This window comes from Colletes latitarsis, chromosome 2, assembly GCF_051014445.1.
Source record: "Colletes latitarsis isolate SP2378_abdomen chromosome 2, iyColLati1, whole genome shotgun sequence".
Taxonomy (NCBI): domain Eukaryota; kingdom Metazoa; phylum Arthropoda; class Insecta; order Hymenoptera; family Colletidae; genus Colletes; species Colletes latitarsis.
Window position 1 is genome coordinate 25,268,497 of NC_135135.1, and position 23,205 is coordinate 25,291,701.

At 40.9% G+C, this 23,205-nt stretch overlaps 1 protein-coding gene across 1 annotated transcript; it reads right to left on the minus strand.

Annotated features, from left to right (window-relative positions):
- Nucleotides 1-1,491: 1,491 nt before the first annotated feature.
- On the minus strand, nucleotides 1,492-8,688 carry Hb (hunchback). Its single transcript, XM_076778702.1, has 4 exons — nucleotides 8,576-8,688; nucleotides 4,845-5,000; nucleotides 3,614-3,981; nucleotides 1,492-3,040 (listed from the first exon to the last, which is right to left on the minus strand). The coding sequence occupies exons 2-4, from the start codon at nucleotides 4,989-4,991 to the stop codon at nucleotides 1,492-1,494; spliced, it is 2,064 nt and encodes a 687-aa protein (XP_076634817.1). The 5' UTR covers nucleotides 4,992-5,000; nucleotides 8,576-8,688.
- Nucleotides 8,689-23,205: the final 14,517 nt, after the last annotated feature.

Sequence of the window (23,205 nt, forward strand, 5' to 3'; positions counted from 1 at the left end):
AACCGAGAATCCCCTATAAAGAAACAAAGCTTGCTCCTAATTCGACCCGCTCGAACGCTCGAAACCGAGTAAAATGATCGTCGTCCTTCTTTTCTATTATATAATATAAATACGTATAATATTTACATGTATATATATAGAAAATTGTATAAAAAATATCGTTGGCTCGACTGGAACATTTTATTGAGTTCACGAGCAGGCTGTTCAGGAGCTTTGATTGACACAATTTCGACTCTCGGTTCCGACAATGCACGCCTGGACGTCCGATCGAGACTCTTCGATATCAGAATCTCGATCTCTATGAAAAATATAATATAATCTGTATATGAATAGTACCAATTTTCATCCGCACGCCTAAGCACTAATTTGTACATGTGTTCGAGGTATTTGATGCGCGACAGGAACGTTTCCACGAACGTTCCCCGTCGATTCTAGCGACCACTCTTTCTCTTCTGCGAGAATTCGAAGGATCCAACTAGGACAGATAGGTGCAACTCCTTAACAAAGTTCTCGTGGCGCCAGAGTTCTAATTACCGAAGCTAGAGATCACAGAATAACGATTGTTAAATTTCGGTGGGCGTTAACCCGCTTAAGTGTAAGCAGAACTTTCACTTATACGGAGTTCAGCTTTTTGTGCCAAAAGTACCGTAGACCATCGAGGCTTGTAACAAGTTCATAAGGAAAAAGAAAAAAATAGTTGATACCAATACTCTTTCAAAGTTGAAAATAAATTTGTTATCGATATTGTATTTAATTAATACTTTAATGAATATGTACACTGGGATATTTACATATATAACATGGAAACTGAAATTTTCTTGTGCACGAATCAAACAATTTTGTTTTTTGTAACACGCATCGTCCCAGCATACGTATCGATCACGATACAAGTATTTACTAAATCCAATACTATCGTGTATCTTTTTAATTTTCAAAAGCAACAGAGTGTCAAAGAAAATTATCGAATGCTGGTTTGAAACGAAACATAATTAAATTCACAACTGCTCCGAACGCTCAAGAGTATCGACACTTGATTTCAAGCGATCGGCCATGCGCGCGCGCCCAAGATGGCGTATTCAAAGACGAACAAGATTCCCGATACGCGGTAAAACTTTCGAACAACGAATAAAAGATACACCAACCCGTTACTCCGATAAAACTTACAAGTTCAATTGTAAAACGAAAGTATATCTGCCGGAATAAAATTCAACGGAACGATCAAATAGCGAGCAGATCGCTAAATGTTATTCTCGTTCGTTGTCTGTTATTCGAACAGAGAATCTCGCCTGTCGCTGTTCTCCAACGAAGCCGACCGCCAAAAATACCTCGTGACCTACAAAACCACAATCCCTGATCCCTAGCTTCGATATCACGCTTGCTTCTCCTCGAATCCTCTGGAATTGAATAAAAGTAACTCTACTCCCAATATCTGGCCAGCACTGTCAACATCAGTGTCCCAAAACCGATCCGTTTCACGGCTAGCCCTCCGAGCTACGAGTGCTTCGACCTGGCGATGTGCAGGAAGAAAGACACCTTGTCGGTGCACTGGTGTCCGCACATGTTGCACGTGTAAGGATCCTTGTAACCGTGATAACCCATGTGCACGGTGTACATCACCACGTTTCCGAACGCGATCTCGCAGTACTGGCAGGTGAACTCGTTGCTGACCCCCAATCCTCCATCTTTGCTATCTTTCTCCTCCCTGGAACCTGGACTGCTGGCTGCTGGAGGCTCGAAGCTCTCCGGTTCCTCGTGCGGTTGCTGGGACTCGTCGTCCGTGTCCTCCTCGATGACCCTGCGCTCGAGTTTCACGGCTCTGCCCTTGCGTCTGCTCGTGCCCGTTGCCCTGGGCGAGCTCGCGGGCGCCCTGGCCTGGGCGCAGCCGGTTTGCTCCGGTTTGCTGAGGTCCAGCGGCGTCGCCTTCGTCTCCGAGTACTGTTCCTGATCGGGCAACGCAGCTGACGAAACGTCGCTCGCGGGCACGCTGGGCGCCCCGAAACACCTGATCGCGAGATCCTGCGGGAACTCGTCCTTGATCCTCTCGTCGTCGATCGCCTTCGCGTACTCCATCAGAACGGTGCTCTTCAGGCGGTCCATGTGATTCTCGGGCATGTTCTCGTCCGCGGAGAATCGCGTCGCGGCGATGGGGAAGCTGGCGAACAGTTGGCTGTAGGGGAACGCCATCATCGATGGCACCTGGGGCACCCCGTTCAGGCAGTTCAGGCCGTTCAGGGGATTGGGAAGATGGTGACTCACAGGAGATATTTGGGGAGGGGATATCTGAGGCGGTGCTATCCGAGGAGGCATCATTCGAGGGGAGGACAGAGGAGTCTGGATGTTGTTGTTGTTGCTGGGCGCAGTGGCGTTCGGGGAACCGTCGTCCTGGGATTTTACGAAGGACTTTTGCTTGGGGCCCCGGCGCGTCCCGTAGACGTCGATGATAGGCAACGGATTCGGCGACCCATCCGCGTTCAACACCATCGCCGGCTGGTGGGAGTACTTTCTCAAGTGCAGCTTCAACGAGTGACAGTACTTGGTCGCGTACGAGCAGTTCGCGCACCTGTATTGGTAGACGTTCGAGTGCGACTTCAGGTGGCTGTTGAGCATCGACTTGTTCACGCACGAATACGAGCACTTGTCGCACTTGAACGGCTTCGAGCCGAAGTGATTGCGCAGATGGTACTCCAGGTGATGCTTGTACTCGGTGACGAACGGGCACTTGGGGCATGTGAGCAGCTTCTCCGCCTTTATGTGGCCCCGACTGTGCTCCCAGAACTCGAGCTTCGTGATCGCCACGAAGTTGCACTGCTTGCACCTAAAAGTTTTCACTCTGCCCTGAGAGTTCACGCGGGGCACGCGGAGCCCCGGCTCGTCCGCCTCCTCAGACTCGTGCTCAGAACGCTCGCCCTGCGTGGGCGACGATCGACTCTCATCCTGAATCGACCCGGAGGCCGTCAACTGGTCCAGTATCGTCTTCGTGAAATCCGGCGTCTCGCATTTCGTCGCGCAGTGCGTCGCCAGGTGCTCCGTGAACGTTAGCCTGCGTCATAAAACCGGAATTTTAATCATTATTTGGTACGTCGATGGGTTCTTCGTTCTTCGTAGTGTCTAGTATTGGATTATTCGAAAACAAATGGAGAAATTTTATCTTTTGTATGATTCAAGATACATTTTTCGGATCTGAAGATGACGTTGGGTTCTTGCAAGACTTTTGGAAAGGACAACAAATGTTTGGATGAATTTTATTATGTTTCTCTGTAAAATAGTTGTCTATCTAAACGTTATCGTTGTCGTATATCAGTATGCATATGTGTGTCTATAATGGCTACTTTGTACGAGTGTATGATTTAACCCTCAAGTGAATCATTGGGGCCTCTGCAAGTTTACACTAATAATTATTTAATATATGTCAATGTAATCCTCCGTTAGTTTATTATTTGTTAAGTGCTTTAAAGTTGATTTCCATTTACCGAATTGGATAGAAATCAACATTAAGTAAAATAATTCAGTTGAGATTGAGAGTCCACTTAAGGGTTAAGTTAACTTCTTCGAATCTGAATCTTGCAAAGACTTCTGTCGACTACCAAAGATGGGGATTGATTTGATAGTTTACCTGTTCATGGAGGAGAAGGTGCAGATCGGACATTGCAAGAGGTCCTGGCTGAGTTCAGTATCTTCGTTGGACGGCTTCACCGTGCTGGAGACAACGTCCATGGCCTGTTCCGGTCGGTGGTCGTCCATCGAACGATGCCTCGCGAATTCGAGCGGCGAACCGCCACAATTCTTGAACATCCGCTGCGGGCTGTAATCGAACGTGCTGCACTGCATGTTGTTCGAGTCTTGCGACGTGGCGCTTCCTGGTGACAGGCTACAGTTCGCCGTGGATGAGGAACGTCTGCTCCTGGGCGACACCGAGTTGCTGTTGTAGTGATCGGGCGACACGCCTGAATCGTTGTTCTTGTCCTCCGTTGGCTCTTCCTTCTGCGAAGCAACGTCGTTCGATAGAGTTCGAATCGTGGTTGAAAAGGAAAAATGAAACAACGAAGACTTGTAGAATATTAACCCCTTGACTCGTACGATGACGAGTTCTTGATGTCAGGTTTCACTAATCGTGAGACTACTCGTCATCGAGTCTTACATATTAAAATCAATACTTTTTTCACGAGGTGATCGAAAAAATTTAAACAAAATTAAATAGTGTACGTTTGAAAAATTATTTCGAGCTAAATCGTATGTCAAGGGGTTAAGGTACAAAGGGGGTGTGCAAATGTAGAAAAAAATTTCCAGAATGCTTTCCAGAGACCAATGTTCAAAATCGATTTCTTTTACGCGAAATTACCCAAGACTGAACCCTTAATAGGGTGTGCAAGTGTACTATAATAGGTGTTACAGATACCTCGCGCCACTGGAAGAAGAAAGAAAAATTCTATAAGTGTTCGACAATGTTTTCCAGAATGTTTTCGAGAGACTAATGTTCAAAATGTAAAGATGGATTTTTTTTACGTGAAATTACCCAAGATTGAACCTTTGGTGGACGAAGAAGACCGTTGAATCAGCCAAGGAGAGAAAGCGTAGTTTTCGAGAGGCAGCCTGTGGAGGAAGGGCATCCAAGGGTTCATCGAACCGAGAGCGAAACGACATTTTGTCGATCGCGAAAGCGAAAGGGGATGGATGAGAGAGACGAAGAGAGGATCGTGGGGGGATGAAAAACAGAGGACGGTAACGCGAAGGGTGAACGAGGGCGAGATGCAAACGGACCGGAGAGGGGTGAATAAGTTAAACGAGGGAGCGAGAAGGGAAACGAGAGGAGATTCGATCGGAGGGGGGTTGAAGCGATTACTCACCACGATTCTATCGGCGATACTCCAAGCGGGCGTGGTTGGCGAATGGAGGGGATGATTTTGCTCCTCGACGATGGTCTGTTGCTGTTGCTGCCGCTGCTGATTTGGCGCGTGTACCAGAGGCTCCGCCGTGTCCCAGTTCCCTCGCATCTTGTCACTCTGCTTAGAGAAATAGAGAAATTATTATCTAGCCAACGATGGACAGTCTATTCTCGTTGAAATTACGAAACGAGTCGAGTTTGAATATTCAAAATCAGAGATTCGTAGTTTGTCTCAACCCTCAAATATAACAATTCGTATCTTGCTTCAAGTATTTCTTATATTTTTGCATTTTAAATGCATTCTTACCCACGAATGACATGAGAAGATATATTTCATTTCGATCTTTTCACCACTTCACTATTTCTCTCTTTATTTATAGTAAAGTCTGTTACTTAAATATACCGCCCTAAAGTACGGTAGAAAAGAGATTCAAATTTTCATTTAATTTTTTAATTGTCTGCCGCCAATAATCGAGACTTTTTATAGAACAAAAGAATTTCGAAATGTAATTTCCACCATTTTGTTTTATACGCACTTTCGCCGTAAAATCAACTATAAACGAGATATCGTTCGTTTTACAGTGGGCATTATATACGGTTAGCCGATACTGTTATAAAAGGAATTTCCAATGATAATAATTCAAACCGACCAGCAAATAAGTTGCAAATGGGTACTAAAGTAAATCGTAAATTACTATTGCAGGGGTGGATGGGGTGGAGGGGGGAGCAGATGGGAAAAATTCCACGGACGAGTCGTCGCAAAATTTGAATAGGATAAAGAAACAGGTGAAAAGCGATCGTACAATGAGGTCGAAAAGGGTTGGGCATTTATGCGAATTTCCAGGAAGAAGGGTACCGCGGCTGGCGACAAATAGCTTATGCCTGCTCGAAGGTGAGCTCCAAAGCGAATTCTCGGTAAAATTATTTCACAATGTTTGCCACGTTGCCATAGTCGTCCTTTCGCCTTTGACGCCCTTGCAGGAACATATCCTTCAGGAACAGGAACACGGTCAGGCTAATTTATTCGACGAGAACAACAAACGGAACCGTCGAATCGTTGTAGAAAATTCGTCTGCTAGAGACTCGATATCATCAAAATTAAATTCTCCATCTACAGGATATATCGACTCTGATTATTCAAGCCCAATATCCTGGCATTTCGATGATTGAAATCTACCGATTGCCTAAGATTATTACAAACATTGATAAAAATATGGGAATCTAGAAATACAGAGATACATACTGTGGATCCAGAACGATACTTTTGCAAGTTTTGAGATTTGCGTACAATTGGTTTCGTTAACCCTTTGCGCTTCGATGTATCACAACTGTAGTAACACTAATTAACGAAACAAATGAAGAAAATTAATTTCTCTGGGGAAAAAAGACAATTTTAATATCGCAAAATTGCATTTAAGTAACCACTCAATTTGACTAAAATTGGTTCTTGGGGTGCAAGGGTTTAGTATTTTAATTATTTGGTGTCGTTCTGTAACGTCGATCGACCATATTTCTTTGTCTTTCGAGGATCGTGGTACTCGCGAAACAGTTCCAGGAACGAATTTGCAAACGATCGTGCATCCTTGTCTTTTAGGGCAGTCGTTTTGGCGATTTCCCCGGTCGAAGGTAGAACGGTTCCAGGGTTAAGGGCCCACGAACCAGCTAATTTATTCAAGTGGAGCATACTTTCGAACCCCGTCGACGGCAGACCGGGTTGGGAGATTCCGCCTTTGACTTCTGGCGAAAATCTTATTGTCCGTTTCTGCCCCGTGAGACTGCGACCATAAATAAAATTCAAAGCAGCCTCGGTTCGCGTCTTTCTCTTCGTTCTACGAGCGGTACCCCACCCCGGGAACCGGCCGAAAACAAACAACCCTTGCAAAAGGAACGAAGGCTTTTCCCTCCCCCCGTTGAAAACCTCCGCCAATCCGAAAACGCAATTACTCTGCTACTTACTGCACGGTGCAATAAAAACTGTCTCTGAACTACGCTCGACGTGAAAGGAAATGCGTCTTTTCGACCATAAATTGCGTTTTCGTAATGGGTAATGCTATTAATCCGTGAATTTGCGTCAGCGTTTCTCAAACTTCGACAATTTCCACGCAACCCCTTCTTTCCGATACGTAATTCGAACTTGTGAAATTAACGACAGTAATAAGTCGATTGGAAACCTTGGGACTTGGGTAAAAACGTTGTTGGAAAATGTGCAATATACTCGACATCTCACTTTACTTTTAGATATTAACCCTTGAGTGGACTCTCAATCTCAATTGAATTATTTCACTTGATGTTTCTTATCGAATTGGTAAATGGAGATCTTTACTTTAAAGCATTTAGAAAACAATGAATTAATGGATTATATAAACATTCAAATAATTAATTTGTGGAGGTCCCAATAATCCAGTTAAGGGTTAAAAATAAGGATCGTAACTGTAAGAAAAATTTATTCTAATTTTCCGGAGACGTTCCTTACCGATTATCCGGATAAATATTAAGTTAAAATTTACTTACAAACGATGGATTATTATCTGTATTAAAATTCAAACGTACTACAACAATTTCTCAATCAGGACTATATTTCTCCCCTCCTGTCCCCAGCGAGCGTTCAAGGAGTTATAAAAACTACTGAATGAGTCAAGGAAAAGTATTACCAAAATATTACACAGATACTATGGATAAACAAATATATAGCGCCGCGTTACGAGAACATTCGAGCGCGGAGTAATTTAACGGCTCGTGGAATATTCAAATCTGCGAAAAACTAACTTCACCGTGCAATAAATTAGTAAAAATTTAGAAAAATTATATCGATACATATTTATGGGGGGAAAAAAAATTCCGAACGATCTGTGAAACGGGGAAGAACACAATTATTTTCCGTCGAATTCTCAGCTTTATTTAATCGAATCTTCGGTTGCTATCAAAAACTCGTAACCGTCCCAGTATTATGAATAAAGGTGAACTTCGTTCGTTCCCAACAACGCAAAGATATTCAGAAGCTAAATAATTTACATCCTCCTGCAAGGATACTAATAAACAATAACAATTATCAATTTATTACGTTAACACATTTAACTTTCGACGTATCGATATTATATAATATTAAGAATACACAATGTTCACTGAAACCACAAAGGTAGCGATTAAATAAAATTAATTAAACAAACTCTGCGCCAACAGCGCCGGGGATGCTCCTAATTTTCTCTCCAGCCTTTCGATTTTACAATAGTAATTTACCTGTGCCACACCCTCGTGCAAAATACGCTTCCTTCCTCGAAAACACAAATTAAGCAGAATAATTTTTATTACCTCGCAGGAGTACAAAGTTCCAAAAGTTAAGTGTTTAATTAAATAAAAATTAATAAACGCTCCTGGATAGCAACTGGGGTTGAGAAACACTGCGCCAACAGAGCCAAGATCGAAATCGAAATTTCCTTCTCGCTCTTAGGCGCGACAGAAATAATTGCTAGCTTAATTTTTCTCGTAAAAGCTCTCGAACCCCCCTGTGACGCGTTCGCGGGCCCCCCAGAGCCCCCCAGAGTCCCCCAGAGTCCCTGGAACCACAAAAATATCGAAACTTTCGCCCAACGGAGAAGCACGACGAAACGAACTTTTCCTACAGAATCTGATCACTGTGAATTATGATTCTGGCAAATGGGGAGAAAGTCGAAGGCTCCCAGAGGATACGTTTACCTTGCATTTCAGGATACTGATGTTCTCGATTCTTCTTGGACGATTTGCAAACACTCGCGGTGGCAGCCAACGAAAAACGGACCGGGTAGGCGCGACGATCGACGCGAAATGGAACGAAGGATGAACGTAAACTAACTAAACTACTCGCGCAAAATTCTCACCGCGACCTCGAGAGAGAACAGCCTCGAGTTTCGAGAAATCCGCGCGACCGCGCGACGCGAAATTCTGGCAGAAACGGCGCTCGCATTCCAGAGTCGATTAAAGCGAACCCTCGGCGTCTTTGGCCCGAAGAGGGAGAAAAAAGACTTTGGCAAAGGTCGAAGGAAGCCAAGTCTTTCCAAATTCCGAGCACAATCACAACAGTAAATAGAAAAGCCGCGGCCTGAGGGGACCGGGGCGAGAGAGAACGACGTACCGAGAACCACTGGGACCTTGGATCGTAGAGAAAAAAAACGACCACGCGAAAATGGGAAAACATTTCGCCAATTTCCGACGAAAATACCATCTCTAGTATCCGAATATTCCACTATACGAACGTTTCATTGCCTAACTGGAAGAATTTTCGTTGGATTATTGATAAAATATTTGAATAATTGGAGTTACGATGGTGGGAAATTTTGACGACATCGACGAAATTGGGGAAATATATTTTAACAGGTTAATGATGATTTTATAATGATTCCTTCGACGTGTGTATACTAAAGATGTGATTTTTGTAATTAATATAATTTGTTGAAATTTTCTACATGTGGATGATATTAGAACTGTTTAGAGAAATTACTTGTAAAACGAGAAGGCGTTTTAACCCAGACTGAGGAAACTACCAATGCAACTGTAAACGAGGAACAAAATTTTATTTGAAATTCGAATTTTCAGGTATCATTTTTATTCAAACTTTCCTACACAATGGGTGATCATATAGAATTCCTTCAATATGTGTATACTAAAGATGTGATGAGTGTTTTTGTAATTAATATGTTTTCTTGAAATTTTCGGGAGCTATACGTGCATAATATTAGAAAACATTACTTGAAAAATACTTGTAAAACGAGAATATACGTTCCCCGTCGGAAATGTGTTGAATTTGGGACGAAAATTGAGCAACAGAGCTTCCTGTATCCCAATTATTTCTATTTCCATGACGATTTGTCTTATTTGATATAAATTTTATCGAAAATTGAAAAACTGAGGATTCTGATGTTTTTTGCAAGCTTATCTTCATTTTTTAAAACGATTTGCACACGTTTGTGTTCCGTTTGAGACAGATTGAATCGATTAAATTGACTAATTTCTAATAAAAATAGCAAAAAAATTACTGGACCGAATTTTTGCTAAGATTTTCTATAAGAGCGAATAAACATTTATTCCCATTGCATTATGCGTCTCTTCGAGTATCTATCGTTTTAATTTCTGTGGTATAAATAGCAGTTCTAGCGTTAATATTCTAGTAGATTTCATTCGATCGAAAATTTAATTCAAAAATGTTTTGTTTGCCTCTGTCGACTTGTTATTCGCGCCGTGTTCTCATTCTAAATTAAAATTCTAGGTATTTGGTGACTATTGTCACATAGATATTGTTATTATATTATATACACGCCGAGACGAACGAAACATTCATCCGAGTAAATAAATCGCCATTTAATATTCGCGCGTACGATTCCATCATTGTTCGTATAAAATTCTTAATATACAAAAGGACCTTGAAATTAGGAAAAATCGACCAACTCGCCTGGAAAATTTCCTTTACCTCTGATTAATTGTTCGGAGTCACTCGAACGAATTTTCTTCAAAACTCTAACTATCTAATTATCTTTCACGAAGATGGAATCAACATCAAAGTACAGAATGATTATTGATTGAATTTTTCCATAGTCGCTACAAAATAATAAATTAATCCAAACCCTGGACGTTGGAACCAACGTTGAGTCTATAGTAATTTTAGTTTTCAAATCCAAGCAAAACTCCGAAGAATGGATAATCAATTTCCTCGACCCATACCAATTTGATCGAACAGATTTCGTTTGGCGATTGAAATTTCTATTATTTCCGGTCAGATTTTCCACCGATCCAGCGTGAAATTCACGAGGCGTTCGATTGTTTTCCGTACGTTTCTCCGATCGCGGACATGTTGGAATTTTCTCGGTGTTTGTTAGAGTCGTGCGTTAATGTCATTGGCGTGTCGATGCTTTTCGAGACACACAAACAAACGGCCAATTTCGAGCGCGAGCGCGAATGGTACATACCTCTCTGCTCGAAAGTCGACGATTGTAAAAGAAATTCCTCGATGGAAAACCGACGTCGTTACGAATCGCTGCGTTCGTCGTTTCGACGATTGTTTTATCGCGATGACAATTGAACGGCGCGAAAAAACTGCGAAACTCGATAAAGAGCGAACAAGAAAAAAAAAAATATCCATTAAAAATCGCGACCTCGCGGAACATTGTTCAGGTGTTTAACGATTTCTGTGGCTACGTTCGTGTTGGTTGGAACACTCTTTTGTAAATAATCAATAACGTATTTTATTCTTACAAATTCTATAATAGCTTTTAATATTAAAGAAACGTACTTTTGAGTTTAAATATTTAAAATTCTCTTCTGTTTCCCGACTCGTAACGATGTACAAACAAACAATGCTCAACCAGAGCACAATTTTTTGTCTTTTAGGAAAATATATTTGCTTGGGCGATGAATGGTACGCGAGCATTCAAATTCCTCGATTCGCGGTACCTCGAAGCAAAAGTCGAGCAAAAGTTTGGATACGAGTCTCGAGCGACTGATGAAGGATAAATAACTCTGTCCATTGCTAGTTAAATGAAATTTTCAATCGTGGAAGCAAATCTAAATCATTTTCGCTCTGTCCTTGACAACCAACCTTTGCATAAATTAATTACTCGTTCGATTTTCGAAACGATTTACTCTCTCGAACGTAACTGACGAGATCGAGGTCGATACAATCTATCGTATTATTTACTGACAGCTCTTTTGCTTTGATATTATATCAAAATTACTCACGTGAAATGGGTTAAATTAATTACAATGTATCCCTTTCTTCCAAGATGATATTCGAAAGAAACACACACGATGCTTTCACGTCTGAAGAGAACCAAAACCAATGAATAATACGAGTTGAACCGATCTCGATTTCAGTATTTTCTACGCGTGCAATGAACATACCAAGTTTCTACTTTACAATAACAAACTTCCACAGAAATCGATTGAAAACTAAAAAAATCATGGACAATTCGGTAAGATCCAAGAGTGACGGAACAGCGTCGATTAATTTTAATTCCACGGTTCGTTAATCGACTTATGGACGTTGGAAAATTGTTCCTGTCTCCTCTATACTTGGCTGATCCTCTATCCTAATCGTCGTGAGCTTAGAAATCGCACATCCACGTGTTCACGGGGTCAAAGTGTACCAAGTGTCGCTCGACGAACCTGGAACTCGGAATCTCCAGCTTCCTCCAGGCTTCGTGGACGACGTGTTCCTCGATTGTCGACGATTCCTCGATCACCTCTCACTGATCAAACTCCCGATTGGACGCGACGACGATAAAACGTTTCACGAAACGGAGTAAACAACGTTCGCGTCCGTAATCCCCGTCGCGACTCGCGTTCCGTGTGGATGCACGAAGTCGACTGACGACACACTAAGTCCCAAAGTGGTGTATGGGCTTATTTGTGGATCGTGTCGAGGGGCAGCTACCCTCTCCGCTCGGCCTGGCCACTCCGTCCAATCACGAGCCCGCCCCGACGAGTTCGTAGACGTTTTTGAATCTCACCCCACCAGGTACCGAGCGCGCCAATGTCTAATCCACGACTTTTTGCGGATATGTGCCCCCCACCACCTCCACGATACTCTCACGACTTCGCTCTTGTACTTTCAACCCTTTACTTCCCTCTCCACGACCCTCGATTTCATCCCCCGCTTGTTTCACCGTTTTTCAAAAATGAAACACACGATTTATTTCTCGATGGTTAATACGACACTTTGCGTTGCTTTGAAATCATCGTACTCGTGTATTTATGCAAAATGATTGCTACTGGCAAAATTGTTAGTGGAAAATAGCGGCTGCTTGTTACGGAAAATAATGGAACACAAATGGTGGTCGCTGAAGCGTCGACCCAGTCAAGGGTCGAATAAAGTTATGCAATAAAAATACAACGCTTTGCATTGCTTTGAGATCAACGTATTTATGTAAAATGATTGCTACTAGAAAAATGGGAAATAGTGACTGCTTGTTAGAGAAAATAATGGAGCACGATATTAATTTCGAGTGCAAAAATGGCGGTCGCTGAAGTCGAATAAAGTTCTGGAATAGAAATTTGAAATCTCTCAGGCCTCATTTACGAATGGATTTATTTACAGTAAATAACAAATAATTAAAATTTTTATTTTAATCTATAACAATTCCCCTATGAAGATGGCCACTCGTTTCGATCCCCTGAGCCTCGAGAACTTTGATCGGCCCCCTGAATATTCCACGAAGTTTTTCGAACGTTCGTCTGATTTTTTCGCCAAGATCGCGAAAAGCAACGATCGTTTTAAGAGTTTCGAACGACGGAACGCGTGTTTGGACATCGAAAGGGTTGGGTATCTCGTTCGTGTCCGCGCGTTGCGAGAATCCGACTCGCGAGCCACGAACGGGGAGTTTAAAAATAGGGGGAAGATCCTCTAATTAGCGTCGGCGATTTCTGTCGCCGGGAAAAGAAACCGAAAACCGCGTCGATACGCGTGCTCGCCCTTTTCTGTTTCCGTCCTCGGCAGCCTGGTTTCTATCCGTTCGGACAGATCGCACCCTTTCCCTACGAAAACCATCCAGCGAAACGCCATTAGTCGGGCTACGAAATCACAAGAAAACAGAAGGAAATTTCCAAAGTTTAGAGTCCCTCTACCATCCAAAAAAAACGCACAGTTATCGCTGGAGAGTACTTAAAACCGAACTTCGCAATAATTTGTTTATCTACGGGAATTTTTGGATGACGCGACTCAACCCTTTGCACTTCGAATGATATTTCGATTTCGTTGCCAGCAGATCCCGACGCTTTTAAGTGTTTGAAATTTACATTAACTAAAAAATAGGGCAATTTAAACAGATTCAATTAAATGTTTTATTTACACTATTGTTGTATTTTGTAATTTTCAAGTGTACGATTGCAAAGGGTTAAGTACCAAAAAGGTATATAAACAAGAGTGGTTTCATTTGCATCGACGATTTATAAGTGAGAAAAGATTGTCTCAGAATCGCGGGAAAACAATGGCGTCTGAGAAATTCGAAAAGACAGCGACGCGTAAGAGAAAGGTGGGCAATTTCTCGCGAAATCGTAAAGTTTAACGATCGAAAAGTTTTATAAGAGTCGTGCGAAGCGTGTCCTCGAAGGGTTCGTGAACAGGTACACGGGAGGACACTGTAAATCGTCCTTCAACCCTTTCGTCGCACGAGGGGCGGGGGAGGAAAAAATCTGCAGGCCGTAAAGGCTTCATCAAAAAATCCCCTTCAACCCTTTCCTTCTAATCTCCTTTTCCAGTGAACGGAACCGTCGCTTTCTAGCGTTTACGACGCTTTTACAGTTAAACGACGCGCCGGGGTGCGACAGAGAGAAAAAAGAAGGCCGGAAAACGGGTGACGGGTGACGGGAGTCCGACAATTTCTAACTGTTTCCTCGTTTCTTGCCGAATCTGGAAAAACTCGATGACCTAACCCTTCGAACGGCCTCGTTTTTCCCTGTTTTCGCAATAAAATTATCTCGCTTTCCTCCGCCAGACGCTTTCGACTCTTTCACCGTGTCTCGTTTCTATTACACTTCGACAATCTTGTCTTCCACGTTTCTCTTTTATTGTTATTGTTATCGTTGCGAGCGGAAAACTACCTCGACACGAAGCTCGAGAATCACGTGCCAGTTTCAAAAATTTAGCTGAGCAATTCAAAACTTTAGAAACAGAACTGCGATTAAGAATTTATTATTGAAGTACACGAGTATAATTTGGAAGCAAGATCTTTCAGTTAATTTGGTTAAAATGATGACCTCAGATTCAAGGAAGGTTAAAATAATCCAAAGATAGGAAATATCCAATCCCAATTTGCCAGATTTAAAAGTAAAATCGAACTAAGCAGCTTTTTAAAAGCTCCTAGCGATCTGAAAATGAAGGAAATCTGTCAAGAGAAGGGTATTTAGCACGTAAAGCGTATTGAAATAAGACTGAGGATTCTTTGACTTTCGATACCAATAAAATATGCACGTTTCGAAGCTGTTTACGAGGGTCCAGAAACGAAATGCAAAACGCAGTAAATAATTACTGTTTCTGCGAAAAGTCGGCGAATCTAACGCTTTAAACTTCCCGCGAACAAAAGGCTCAATTGTACCGTTTTCTGGCAAGCATCGAAACGCGCGCAAACGCTCATAGAATCACTCCGTGACACTACGTCGCAATAAATAACACGATTAGCCCTTAACCACGTTCTACGTTTCTATTCAGGTCGGTACGATCCCTCGAGGCTGACCACTTAGAGTACCTACACCCTGAGACACATCGCCGCGTTCTACATTTACCTAAACCCTCAAGGTCCGCCATTGTTACCGTAATCCTTTTCCGTGACTTTTAACGGCACCTAACCCGCCTAGTTGGACCATCGATATCCAAACGTTTTACCCTCTCAATTAAAAATTCTTAACTTGTTTTATCACTCGAGTCTCCTTAAATATTATTAATGTGATACGATTAAAATTTTTCTATTTAATTCTTATCGTCTCTGCGATATTCTGGTTATTGCAAGGATGATTCTCTGATTTTAAATAATAATTTACAGTATTTTAGACGGATGAATGTGTTTGCACCAAAATACGCGTAGTTTGCTTTTTTAAACATTAAAATCGTCCAATCCGTTCAGAAGTTATGATGTTTTAAAGATTCGCATGAAATTTCAGGGAAGCATTTCTGACCTCACATTAGATTTTCGGTAAGGAATTTTTTCCTCGAAACTGGGTAGGATTTCGAGGGTATGTCTATTCACCAAAAATGATTGTATTTGACCCCCGCAACTGAAAATAATTTTTTTAGAATGATTCGAAAATTTTTGTTTTCGCCGAAAAATTTAGGCACCTACCCCCTGTCGATTTTTCTTAAAAATTCGTTTTTTATTTTTAGTAATTTTGTTTGACGCCCTACAGAAAAGTTGTCTAATACTTTTTTGTAGGTACCCATGAGCTCTACTTCAAAAAAAAGTTTCATTAAAATATATTCACAATTGTATGGCTGTTTGAAAATTGGACCATTTTTATGGTGTTTTTCTCATTTTGCGGGGTCAAGGAACAACTTTTTGAATATTTTCGCGATTTGTACATATTCTACATTAAGATACACGTAGTTTGCTTTTTTAAACATTAAAATCGTCCAATCCGTTCAGAAGTTATGATGTTTTAAAGATTCGCATGAAATTTCAAGGAAGCATTTCTGACCTCACATTAGATTTTCGGTAAGGAATTTTTTCCTCGAAACTGGGTAGGATTTCGAGGGTATGTGTAATGACCAAAAATGATTATACTTGACCCCCGCAACCGAAAATAATTTTTTTAGAACGATTCGAAAATTTTTAATTTTGTCGAAAAATTTCTCAACTTCTCGAATTTTTTTTTCGAAAATGCGCAGGATTTCGAGGGTATGTCTATTCACCAAAAATGATTGTACTTGACCCCCGCAACTGAAAATAATTTTTTTAAAACGATTTGAAATTTTTTAATTTTGTCGAAAAATTTCACACCTTCTCGAATTTTTTTTTCGAAAATGCGCAGGATTTCGAGGGTATGCCTATTCACCAAAAATGATTGTATTTGACCCCCGCAACCGAAAATAATTTTTTTAGAACGATTCGAAAATTTTTAATTTTGTCGAAAAATTTCACACCTTTTCGAATTTTTTTCTCGAAAGTGGGTAGGATTTCGAGGGTATGTCTATTCACCAAAAATGATTGTATTTGACCCCCGCAACCGAAAATAATTTTTTTAGAACGATTTGAAATTTTTTAATTTTGTCGAAAAATTTCTCAACTTCCCGAATTTTTTTTTCGAAAATGCGCAGGATTTCGACGGTATGTCTATTCACCAAAAATGATTGTACTTGACCCCCGCAACTGAAAATAATTTTTTTAGAACGATTTGAAATTTTTTAATTTTGTCGAAAAATTTCTCAACTTCTCGAATTTCTTTTTCGAAAATGCGCAGGATTTCGAGGGTATGTCTATTCACTAAAAATGATTGTATTTGACCCCCGCAACTAAAAATAATTTTTTTAGAACGATTTGAAATTTTTTAATTTTGTCGAAAAATTTCTCAACTTCTCGAATTTTTTTTTCGAAAATGCGCAGGATTTCGAGGATATGTCTATTCACCAAAAATGATTGTACTTGACCCCTGCAACCGAAAATAATTTTTTTAGAAGGATTTGAAAATTTTTGTTTTCGCCGAAAAATTTAGAATGTGTACAGTTCAAAATGTAAATCATTCGCTGACCACAGTGCCGCTGGTTTCGTTTAAATTCTTTATATCGAGACATCGTCGTCGATCCTCGAAGAGTCTGACGTAGAAATTCGAGATTTCGAGTATCAATTGTCGAAAGTCGATGGATGCTTAGATATTACTGGGGGCCAGCGCGTGTGAGGAGACAAAAGATCGCAGGTCTAACTGCAACCGTTTCCAGGAAGGTGCGATTATTTTTATTGTACCACCTTCTGCCCACTCGAAGGTGCGAGTAATTGGATTTCGCTATTCGGGCAGTGAGACACAACCGCAGCTATTTACGAGACACCAATAAGCGAAACGACAAACACAATTTGAAAAATCCGTCGACCCAATGGCACTATCGACGAAATCCAATTAGTACAATTTCTTTTTTTTGGTTTCAAATTTTTTATAAAATCTTGAAAGGACGCTTCGAATGTTTAGAATTGCAATTTAAGGATGCAGGGCCATTTTGATCGAGCTGTAGCCGTTCCAACTTAACGCTAGTCGGTTTAAAATGATCTCGTAGATTTTAGGGGTGGAAGTTGCCTCGTTAAGGGCTTCGTCGAACTAAAAACTAGGCTGCATCCCCTAAAAGTTTCACGAAAGAACAATTTTAAATAAATTTCTATATTTGCTATGCAATGTTGGATGTCTTGAATATTTCTATTTCTTGGTTTGACGAAATATCGAGAAATAGTAATATATTGAGGATTTAGGCCATTGAATTAGCGGTACCATCCCTCTGTCAGTTGCCTCCGACATTTAAAAGTTCAGGGGGACCGTCGATGGACGATTGCGGTTGTTAAAGGGTACCAGGACACGAGGATCGTCGAAAAGAGCGAAAAGGTACAGCAGGAGAGAAAGTTTCTCTTCAACCCCGTTACAGGGGAGTAACAGTACACCCTGCGCCGTGAGTCGAAATACGGACAATGAGAACGAGACTTTCGGCTTGTAAATTTTCGAAAACGGTGACCCGGTGTCCAGCGAACGTGCAAACAAAACGCGAAGGGATCCTTCGAAAACTTAACGGGGTTTTTCGAATATCTTTGGAGCACTTTTTCAAATTATCGAGCAACTAACGAGCTCTGCGAACCAACTCTATCGTTACCGACTAATTACCGAAATCGGGCCTGACGATCATCGAGATATTTCGTTGTAACCATTTTCTATGGGGAAAGTACGGTTCAGATAACAGGAATTAATGAAACTGAAAGCAAAATTAATTCATTGTACTTCGAAAGCACATCAACAATATTTATTGGAAACGACTAATTTTCCAAAGTTGACGATTCTATGAAAGATCGTTGCTTGTAAATACGAAATATAATTTAAATGTAAGTTAACTTTCTAACTTTTTATTACGATATCAAAAACCCTTCAACCAACGTTTCCAATGTTAATTATTACTTATACTGATATCAAAAATAGAATTTCAAAAAGCGATCTTTAGTTATTTCCTCCATCTTTGGGACTCGCATCGATCGAATGCAAACGCGAGCACGCGGAAACAGTCAATTGGTATCGATAGAGTGAAAACAGTGTTCGATTGCACTGCTATATATCATGCAAAAAGGATTGGTGCCTTGTCTGACCAACGATCGCAATAACTCGAGCGACGAGGTCCCTCGTATTGTCTCAACGAAGAAACGACCATGCTGTTTGGGCCCTTTCGTTCGCTTATTCGCGTTTTCTCTGTTCCACCTTCGAGCGTGACTTGTTTTCGCATTTTCGGTACCGTCTTATAAAAGTCCTGTCCACGCGAAAATTCAGCCTTTCGACCCCGGAATTCTCGGTATCAGATAATAAGTTGTATAATTGTGAACTGGATTTATGGGGAGCGGCACTACCTGGGGCCACGGGCCACTTTCCCTGGGAAAAAATCGAGCGTTCTCGCACCGTTTCCATACCTACGGAATTAATCCCTTCAAAGAAAACGTCGGAACGACTAACGGTGGACTTCTGCGATCGGCGGGCGAAAATTTGACCTGGTTAAGGGCCAACGTGCCCTTTTACGAGCGTAGCCTCGTTCTTGCGTGCTCGACTAATTGTCTTAGATCGCTTAAAATTATACATAATACAGTTCGTACCACAAACTTGTAATGTGCTTTAATTGAAACTTCTACAGCTTATGTGATACGAGGGTGAAATATTTCAGCTCTCTTGGAAATTCGATAGAAATATTTTACACTAGCCTGTCTCCAAAAAAGATGGCTGAATAAAAGTATAAACATTATTATAATACGTTCTCTAATTTTAATGGAAAAATTAATGGAGAATATTTAGCGATATATTGAAGATGGAATGTGTTTTGGTCGTGGACGTTTCGAGTACAGTTAAATGGAGGACAAAAGTATTTTTGATAGAGGGGCACGGCTGGCGGAAATTCGGGCGAAAATACGAAACTCGGGGCCAGAGACGTGGAAAAGCGGGGAACGGACGCGTGTGCATTACTGAGAGTTCGTTCATTGTTGTTTATCCGCGATGACTGGCAGGGGCGGAGGTTGAGACACGTGCCCCTCCCCCGTTTCACTCCTTTCTCCCTTCGATCACCGCCATTCTGTCTTTCTGGCTCTCCTCTCGACAATTTCAGTATTTAAACATTCGTGAATTTTCAAAATGAAACTATTTATTTCCTGAAAAGAATAAGCTTTTACATTTCTTTCGTTTGCATCCTTTTATAGAGTGACGTTAATTTATCCAGTCCTCGTCTCGAACGTCTGTGCAACTTTCGAGGCGTCGTTCCTAATTGTTTGCGAGAAATTCAATCAACTCGCGCAGAGAGCCCCGGAAAATATGCATCCCCTTACCTGAGCGTGGGTGTGTCGAGGATCGTTTAAACAGCTGCTCTCTCTAACCCCTTTCGCAGCCCTCCCCCCGGGCCACTCGAAATTTTGGCAGAAAAATATTTTTCCGTTCCGCCCCGAACCGATAAACACGCATACAACTGCCTCGCGTAAAACTCTTTCCATTCCATTGCTCACTCAAAATATATGTTCGCGAATTTCAGAAACACTGTGTCATCCTAACATCGATTCTCGATGGACAATCTATTGAAATTGCTCGTACGTCAACGGATTTCGTTCAAAATCAACCCCTTGACGTACGATTCAAACGTATACTATTTAATTTTATTTACATTTATTCGTACAAGGAATAGATTCGCTTTACGAATACCTCGTGAATGTAAAAATCTGTTGATTTTAATATATAAGACTTAACGAGTAGAGATTGTGAAAGTTGACATCAAAAACTTGCGACGAGTCAAATGGTAACAAGAAATGGTAACTTTAAATTTGGACAAGGAACGCGAGGAATGTTAACGCACAGAGGTTTTAACGAGCACGTTTCGCGTTATCGCGATTCATAGCGTTTTCCAGAGTTTGAGTCACCGATCCCGCCTAATGAGATTTGCTTTTTTTATCGCTGACCCTCGATTTGCCATCGTTAAGCCTACTATTTATTTATCATCGATAGAAAACAGTTTCCCCATCAGGAATAATCTCTACGGATAAGGAGGGAGAGATAATATTTTTTAGTCGGAAATCAACTCGTAGAAAAATTCGTATTTGGCATACTCTGCTTCCGGACTTTGATAAACACAGCGTTTTCGAAAGTATCGTGGATGACTAACATAAAGACGCGAAGATGTGTCATGCGAGAGCAAACCACAAGAAATTTAAACAAGATGGCTCTGAGTTTCCAATTAAAAATGAACGAAACGAGACATTGAGGAAATAAAAATTCAGAAGGGACGAGACATATTTCTCAAATTTTAATTTAGATAAATAAATCGAGCGACAGTGAAATATACAAGAAGATGTATACTTAAGTACTAGTTTTTTTAAGTACACATATTTTTCTCGAACTAATGGAGTAAACTGATGCTTATCCCTTTGAGTTCCACGAATACGGACGATTTGTTTCGTTGAATCGAAACCTCCGAACCTCTTTCGAGTCGCCAAATACGAGAGTATCCTTCGACTCCTCGTTGTTCGGGGAAGAAAACAGGCTTACTCACCGGTCCCGATATTTTTAAGGATGCAAGGTGTTTTTTCCCGACCTGGCAGACTGGCCCACGACGACCGACCGAGCTGCGGTATTATTTTTCCGCTCGGGATTAGCCGCAACCATAAAACGATAATCTATCGAGACAATGGCTAGGTTGTTATCGCGTTCCGACACGGTTGTTTGCTCCGCCAACGCAGGGAAAACAACACGCGGAGTCACCGGGCGTTTTTTCACCAAAATCCCCATGAAAAATTGCTCCTCGCGATTACACGACTCTTAGTCACGGATTAGAAGACTCTTCGAGTCTATTAAACTTTTTTTGTTATGTATTTTAAATGAAATTTTCTTCACTCTCGAATCCAAAAATTTATTTTAAAAACTGTACGAGTGGCTATGTATATTTTCCATCGATAGCTTTAGCTTCTATTTTACCAAGGGACGACTGAGACTAATCTGTTATTTGTATTTTCAGTGTTTCTTATTTAAAGATACACATTTTCATATTCTCTTTGTTATAATTATACTGTTAACGTTTCGTCGTAAAGTTTCCCGTAGATTCTATAAAAAAAATGGAAAGTTGGAAGCATTTGGGGTGAAAGGGTGCAACACGTGGACGCTCAGAGTGGAAACGAAGACTTCCCTGATTTTTTTAACAACGTTCCCCGAGATTTTCGAGGGAAACGAAGACTCGTGCCCCGAATCCTTGTCCTAGGCAACGGTCCAGGGGTCCGAGAACACGAATGAATAGAAAAGAGCAGAACGGAGGACGTCTAGGAGCCATCGGTGGCCGTTCGCGGCTGCGTTGCAGCCTGCGACGCACAAATGGCGCCCTTCCACGAGGACAAACAACTGACAGCTGACCCACGCTCGTGCTGGCTTGACCCATACTTATGGTTCATCTGCTGACACCACCCCTGCCACGGCCCTTCCCCATCCTCGCGATTCTCCATCGCGATATCCTCGTTTTTTAAAACTTCCAAAACATATAGCAAAATTAATATTTGAACGTTGCACAATTTGTTCTTCGTAATCTTCTCGAGATATCTGCATCATATATTTACGTTACACAGATTCAATTATACTACCCCTAAAAAATAACTTATAGAAGCTACTATACGCGAGAGACAATTTCAACTTGAATCCATACAATTTCAACCAACTATAATCACCATACTTACAAGTAGCAAAATTAACATTTGAACGTTGCATAATTTGTTCTTCGTAATCTTCTCGAGATATCTGCATCGTATATTTACGTTATACAGATACAATTATACTACCCCTAAAAAATAATTTATGGAAGCTACTATACGCGAGAAACAATTTCAACTTGAATCGATACAGTTTCAACCAACTATAATCACCATATTTACAACTGGCAAAATTAACATTTGAACGTTGCACAATTTGTTCTTCGTAATCTTTTCGAGATATCTGCATCATATATTTACGTTACACAGATTCAATTATACAACCCCTAAAAAATAATTTGTAGAAGCCACTGTACGCTAGAGACGATGCAAAAATTTCAACTTGTATTGACACAGTTTCAACGATACAACATCAACTAGTAAAATTAATATTTAACATTGTACAATTTCTATTTCGTCGCGATGTAATTGTTCTTCGTAATCTTTTCGAGATATCTGCATCGTATATTTACGTTACACAGATTCAATTATACAACCCCTAAAATATAATTTATGGAAGCTACTATACGCGAGAAGCAATTTCAACTTGAATCGATACAGTTTCAACCAACTATAATCACCATATTTACAATTGGCAAAATTAACATTTGAACGTTGCACAATTTGTTCTTCGTAATCTTCTCGAGATATCTGCATCGTATATTTACGTTACACAGATTCAATTGTACAACCCCTAAAAAATAATTTGTAGAAGACACTATATGCTAGAGACGATGCAAGAATTACAACTAGAATTGACACAGTTTCAATGATGCAACACCAACTAGTAAAATTAATATTTAACATTGTACAATTTCTATTTCGTCGCGGCGTATTGTTCTTCGTAATCCTCTCGAGATATTTGCATCGTATATTTACGTTACACAGATTCAATTGTACAACCCCTAAAAAATAATTTGTGGAAGCCACTAT

Excerpts from the sequence above, each read along its gene's own strand:
- Hb (XM_076778702.1), bottom strand. The coding sequence starts at position 4,991 with ATGCGAGGGAACTGGGACACGGCGGAGCCTCTGGTACACGCGCCAAAT. Across the intron at positions 3,982-4,844 it reads GTATCGCCGATAGAATCGTG|AAGGAAGAGCCAACGGAGGA; the intron begins GTGAGTAATCGC and ends GTTGCTTCGCAG. Across the intron at positions 3,041-3,613 it reads ACCTTCTCCTCCATGAACAG|GCTAACGTTCACGGAGCACC; the intron begins GTAAACTATCAA and ends TTTATGACGCAG.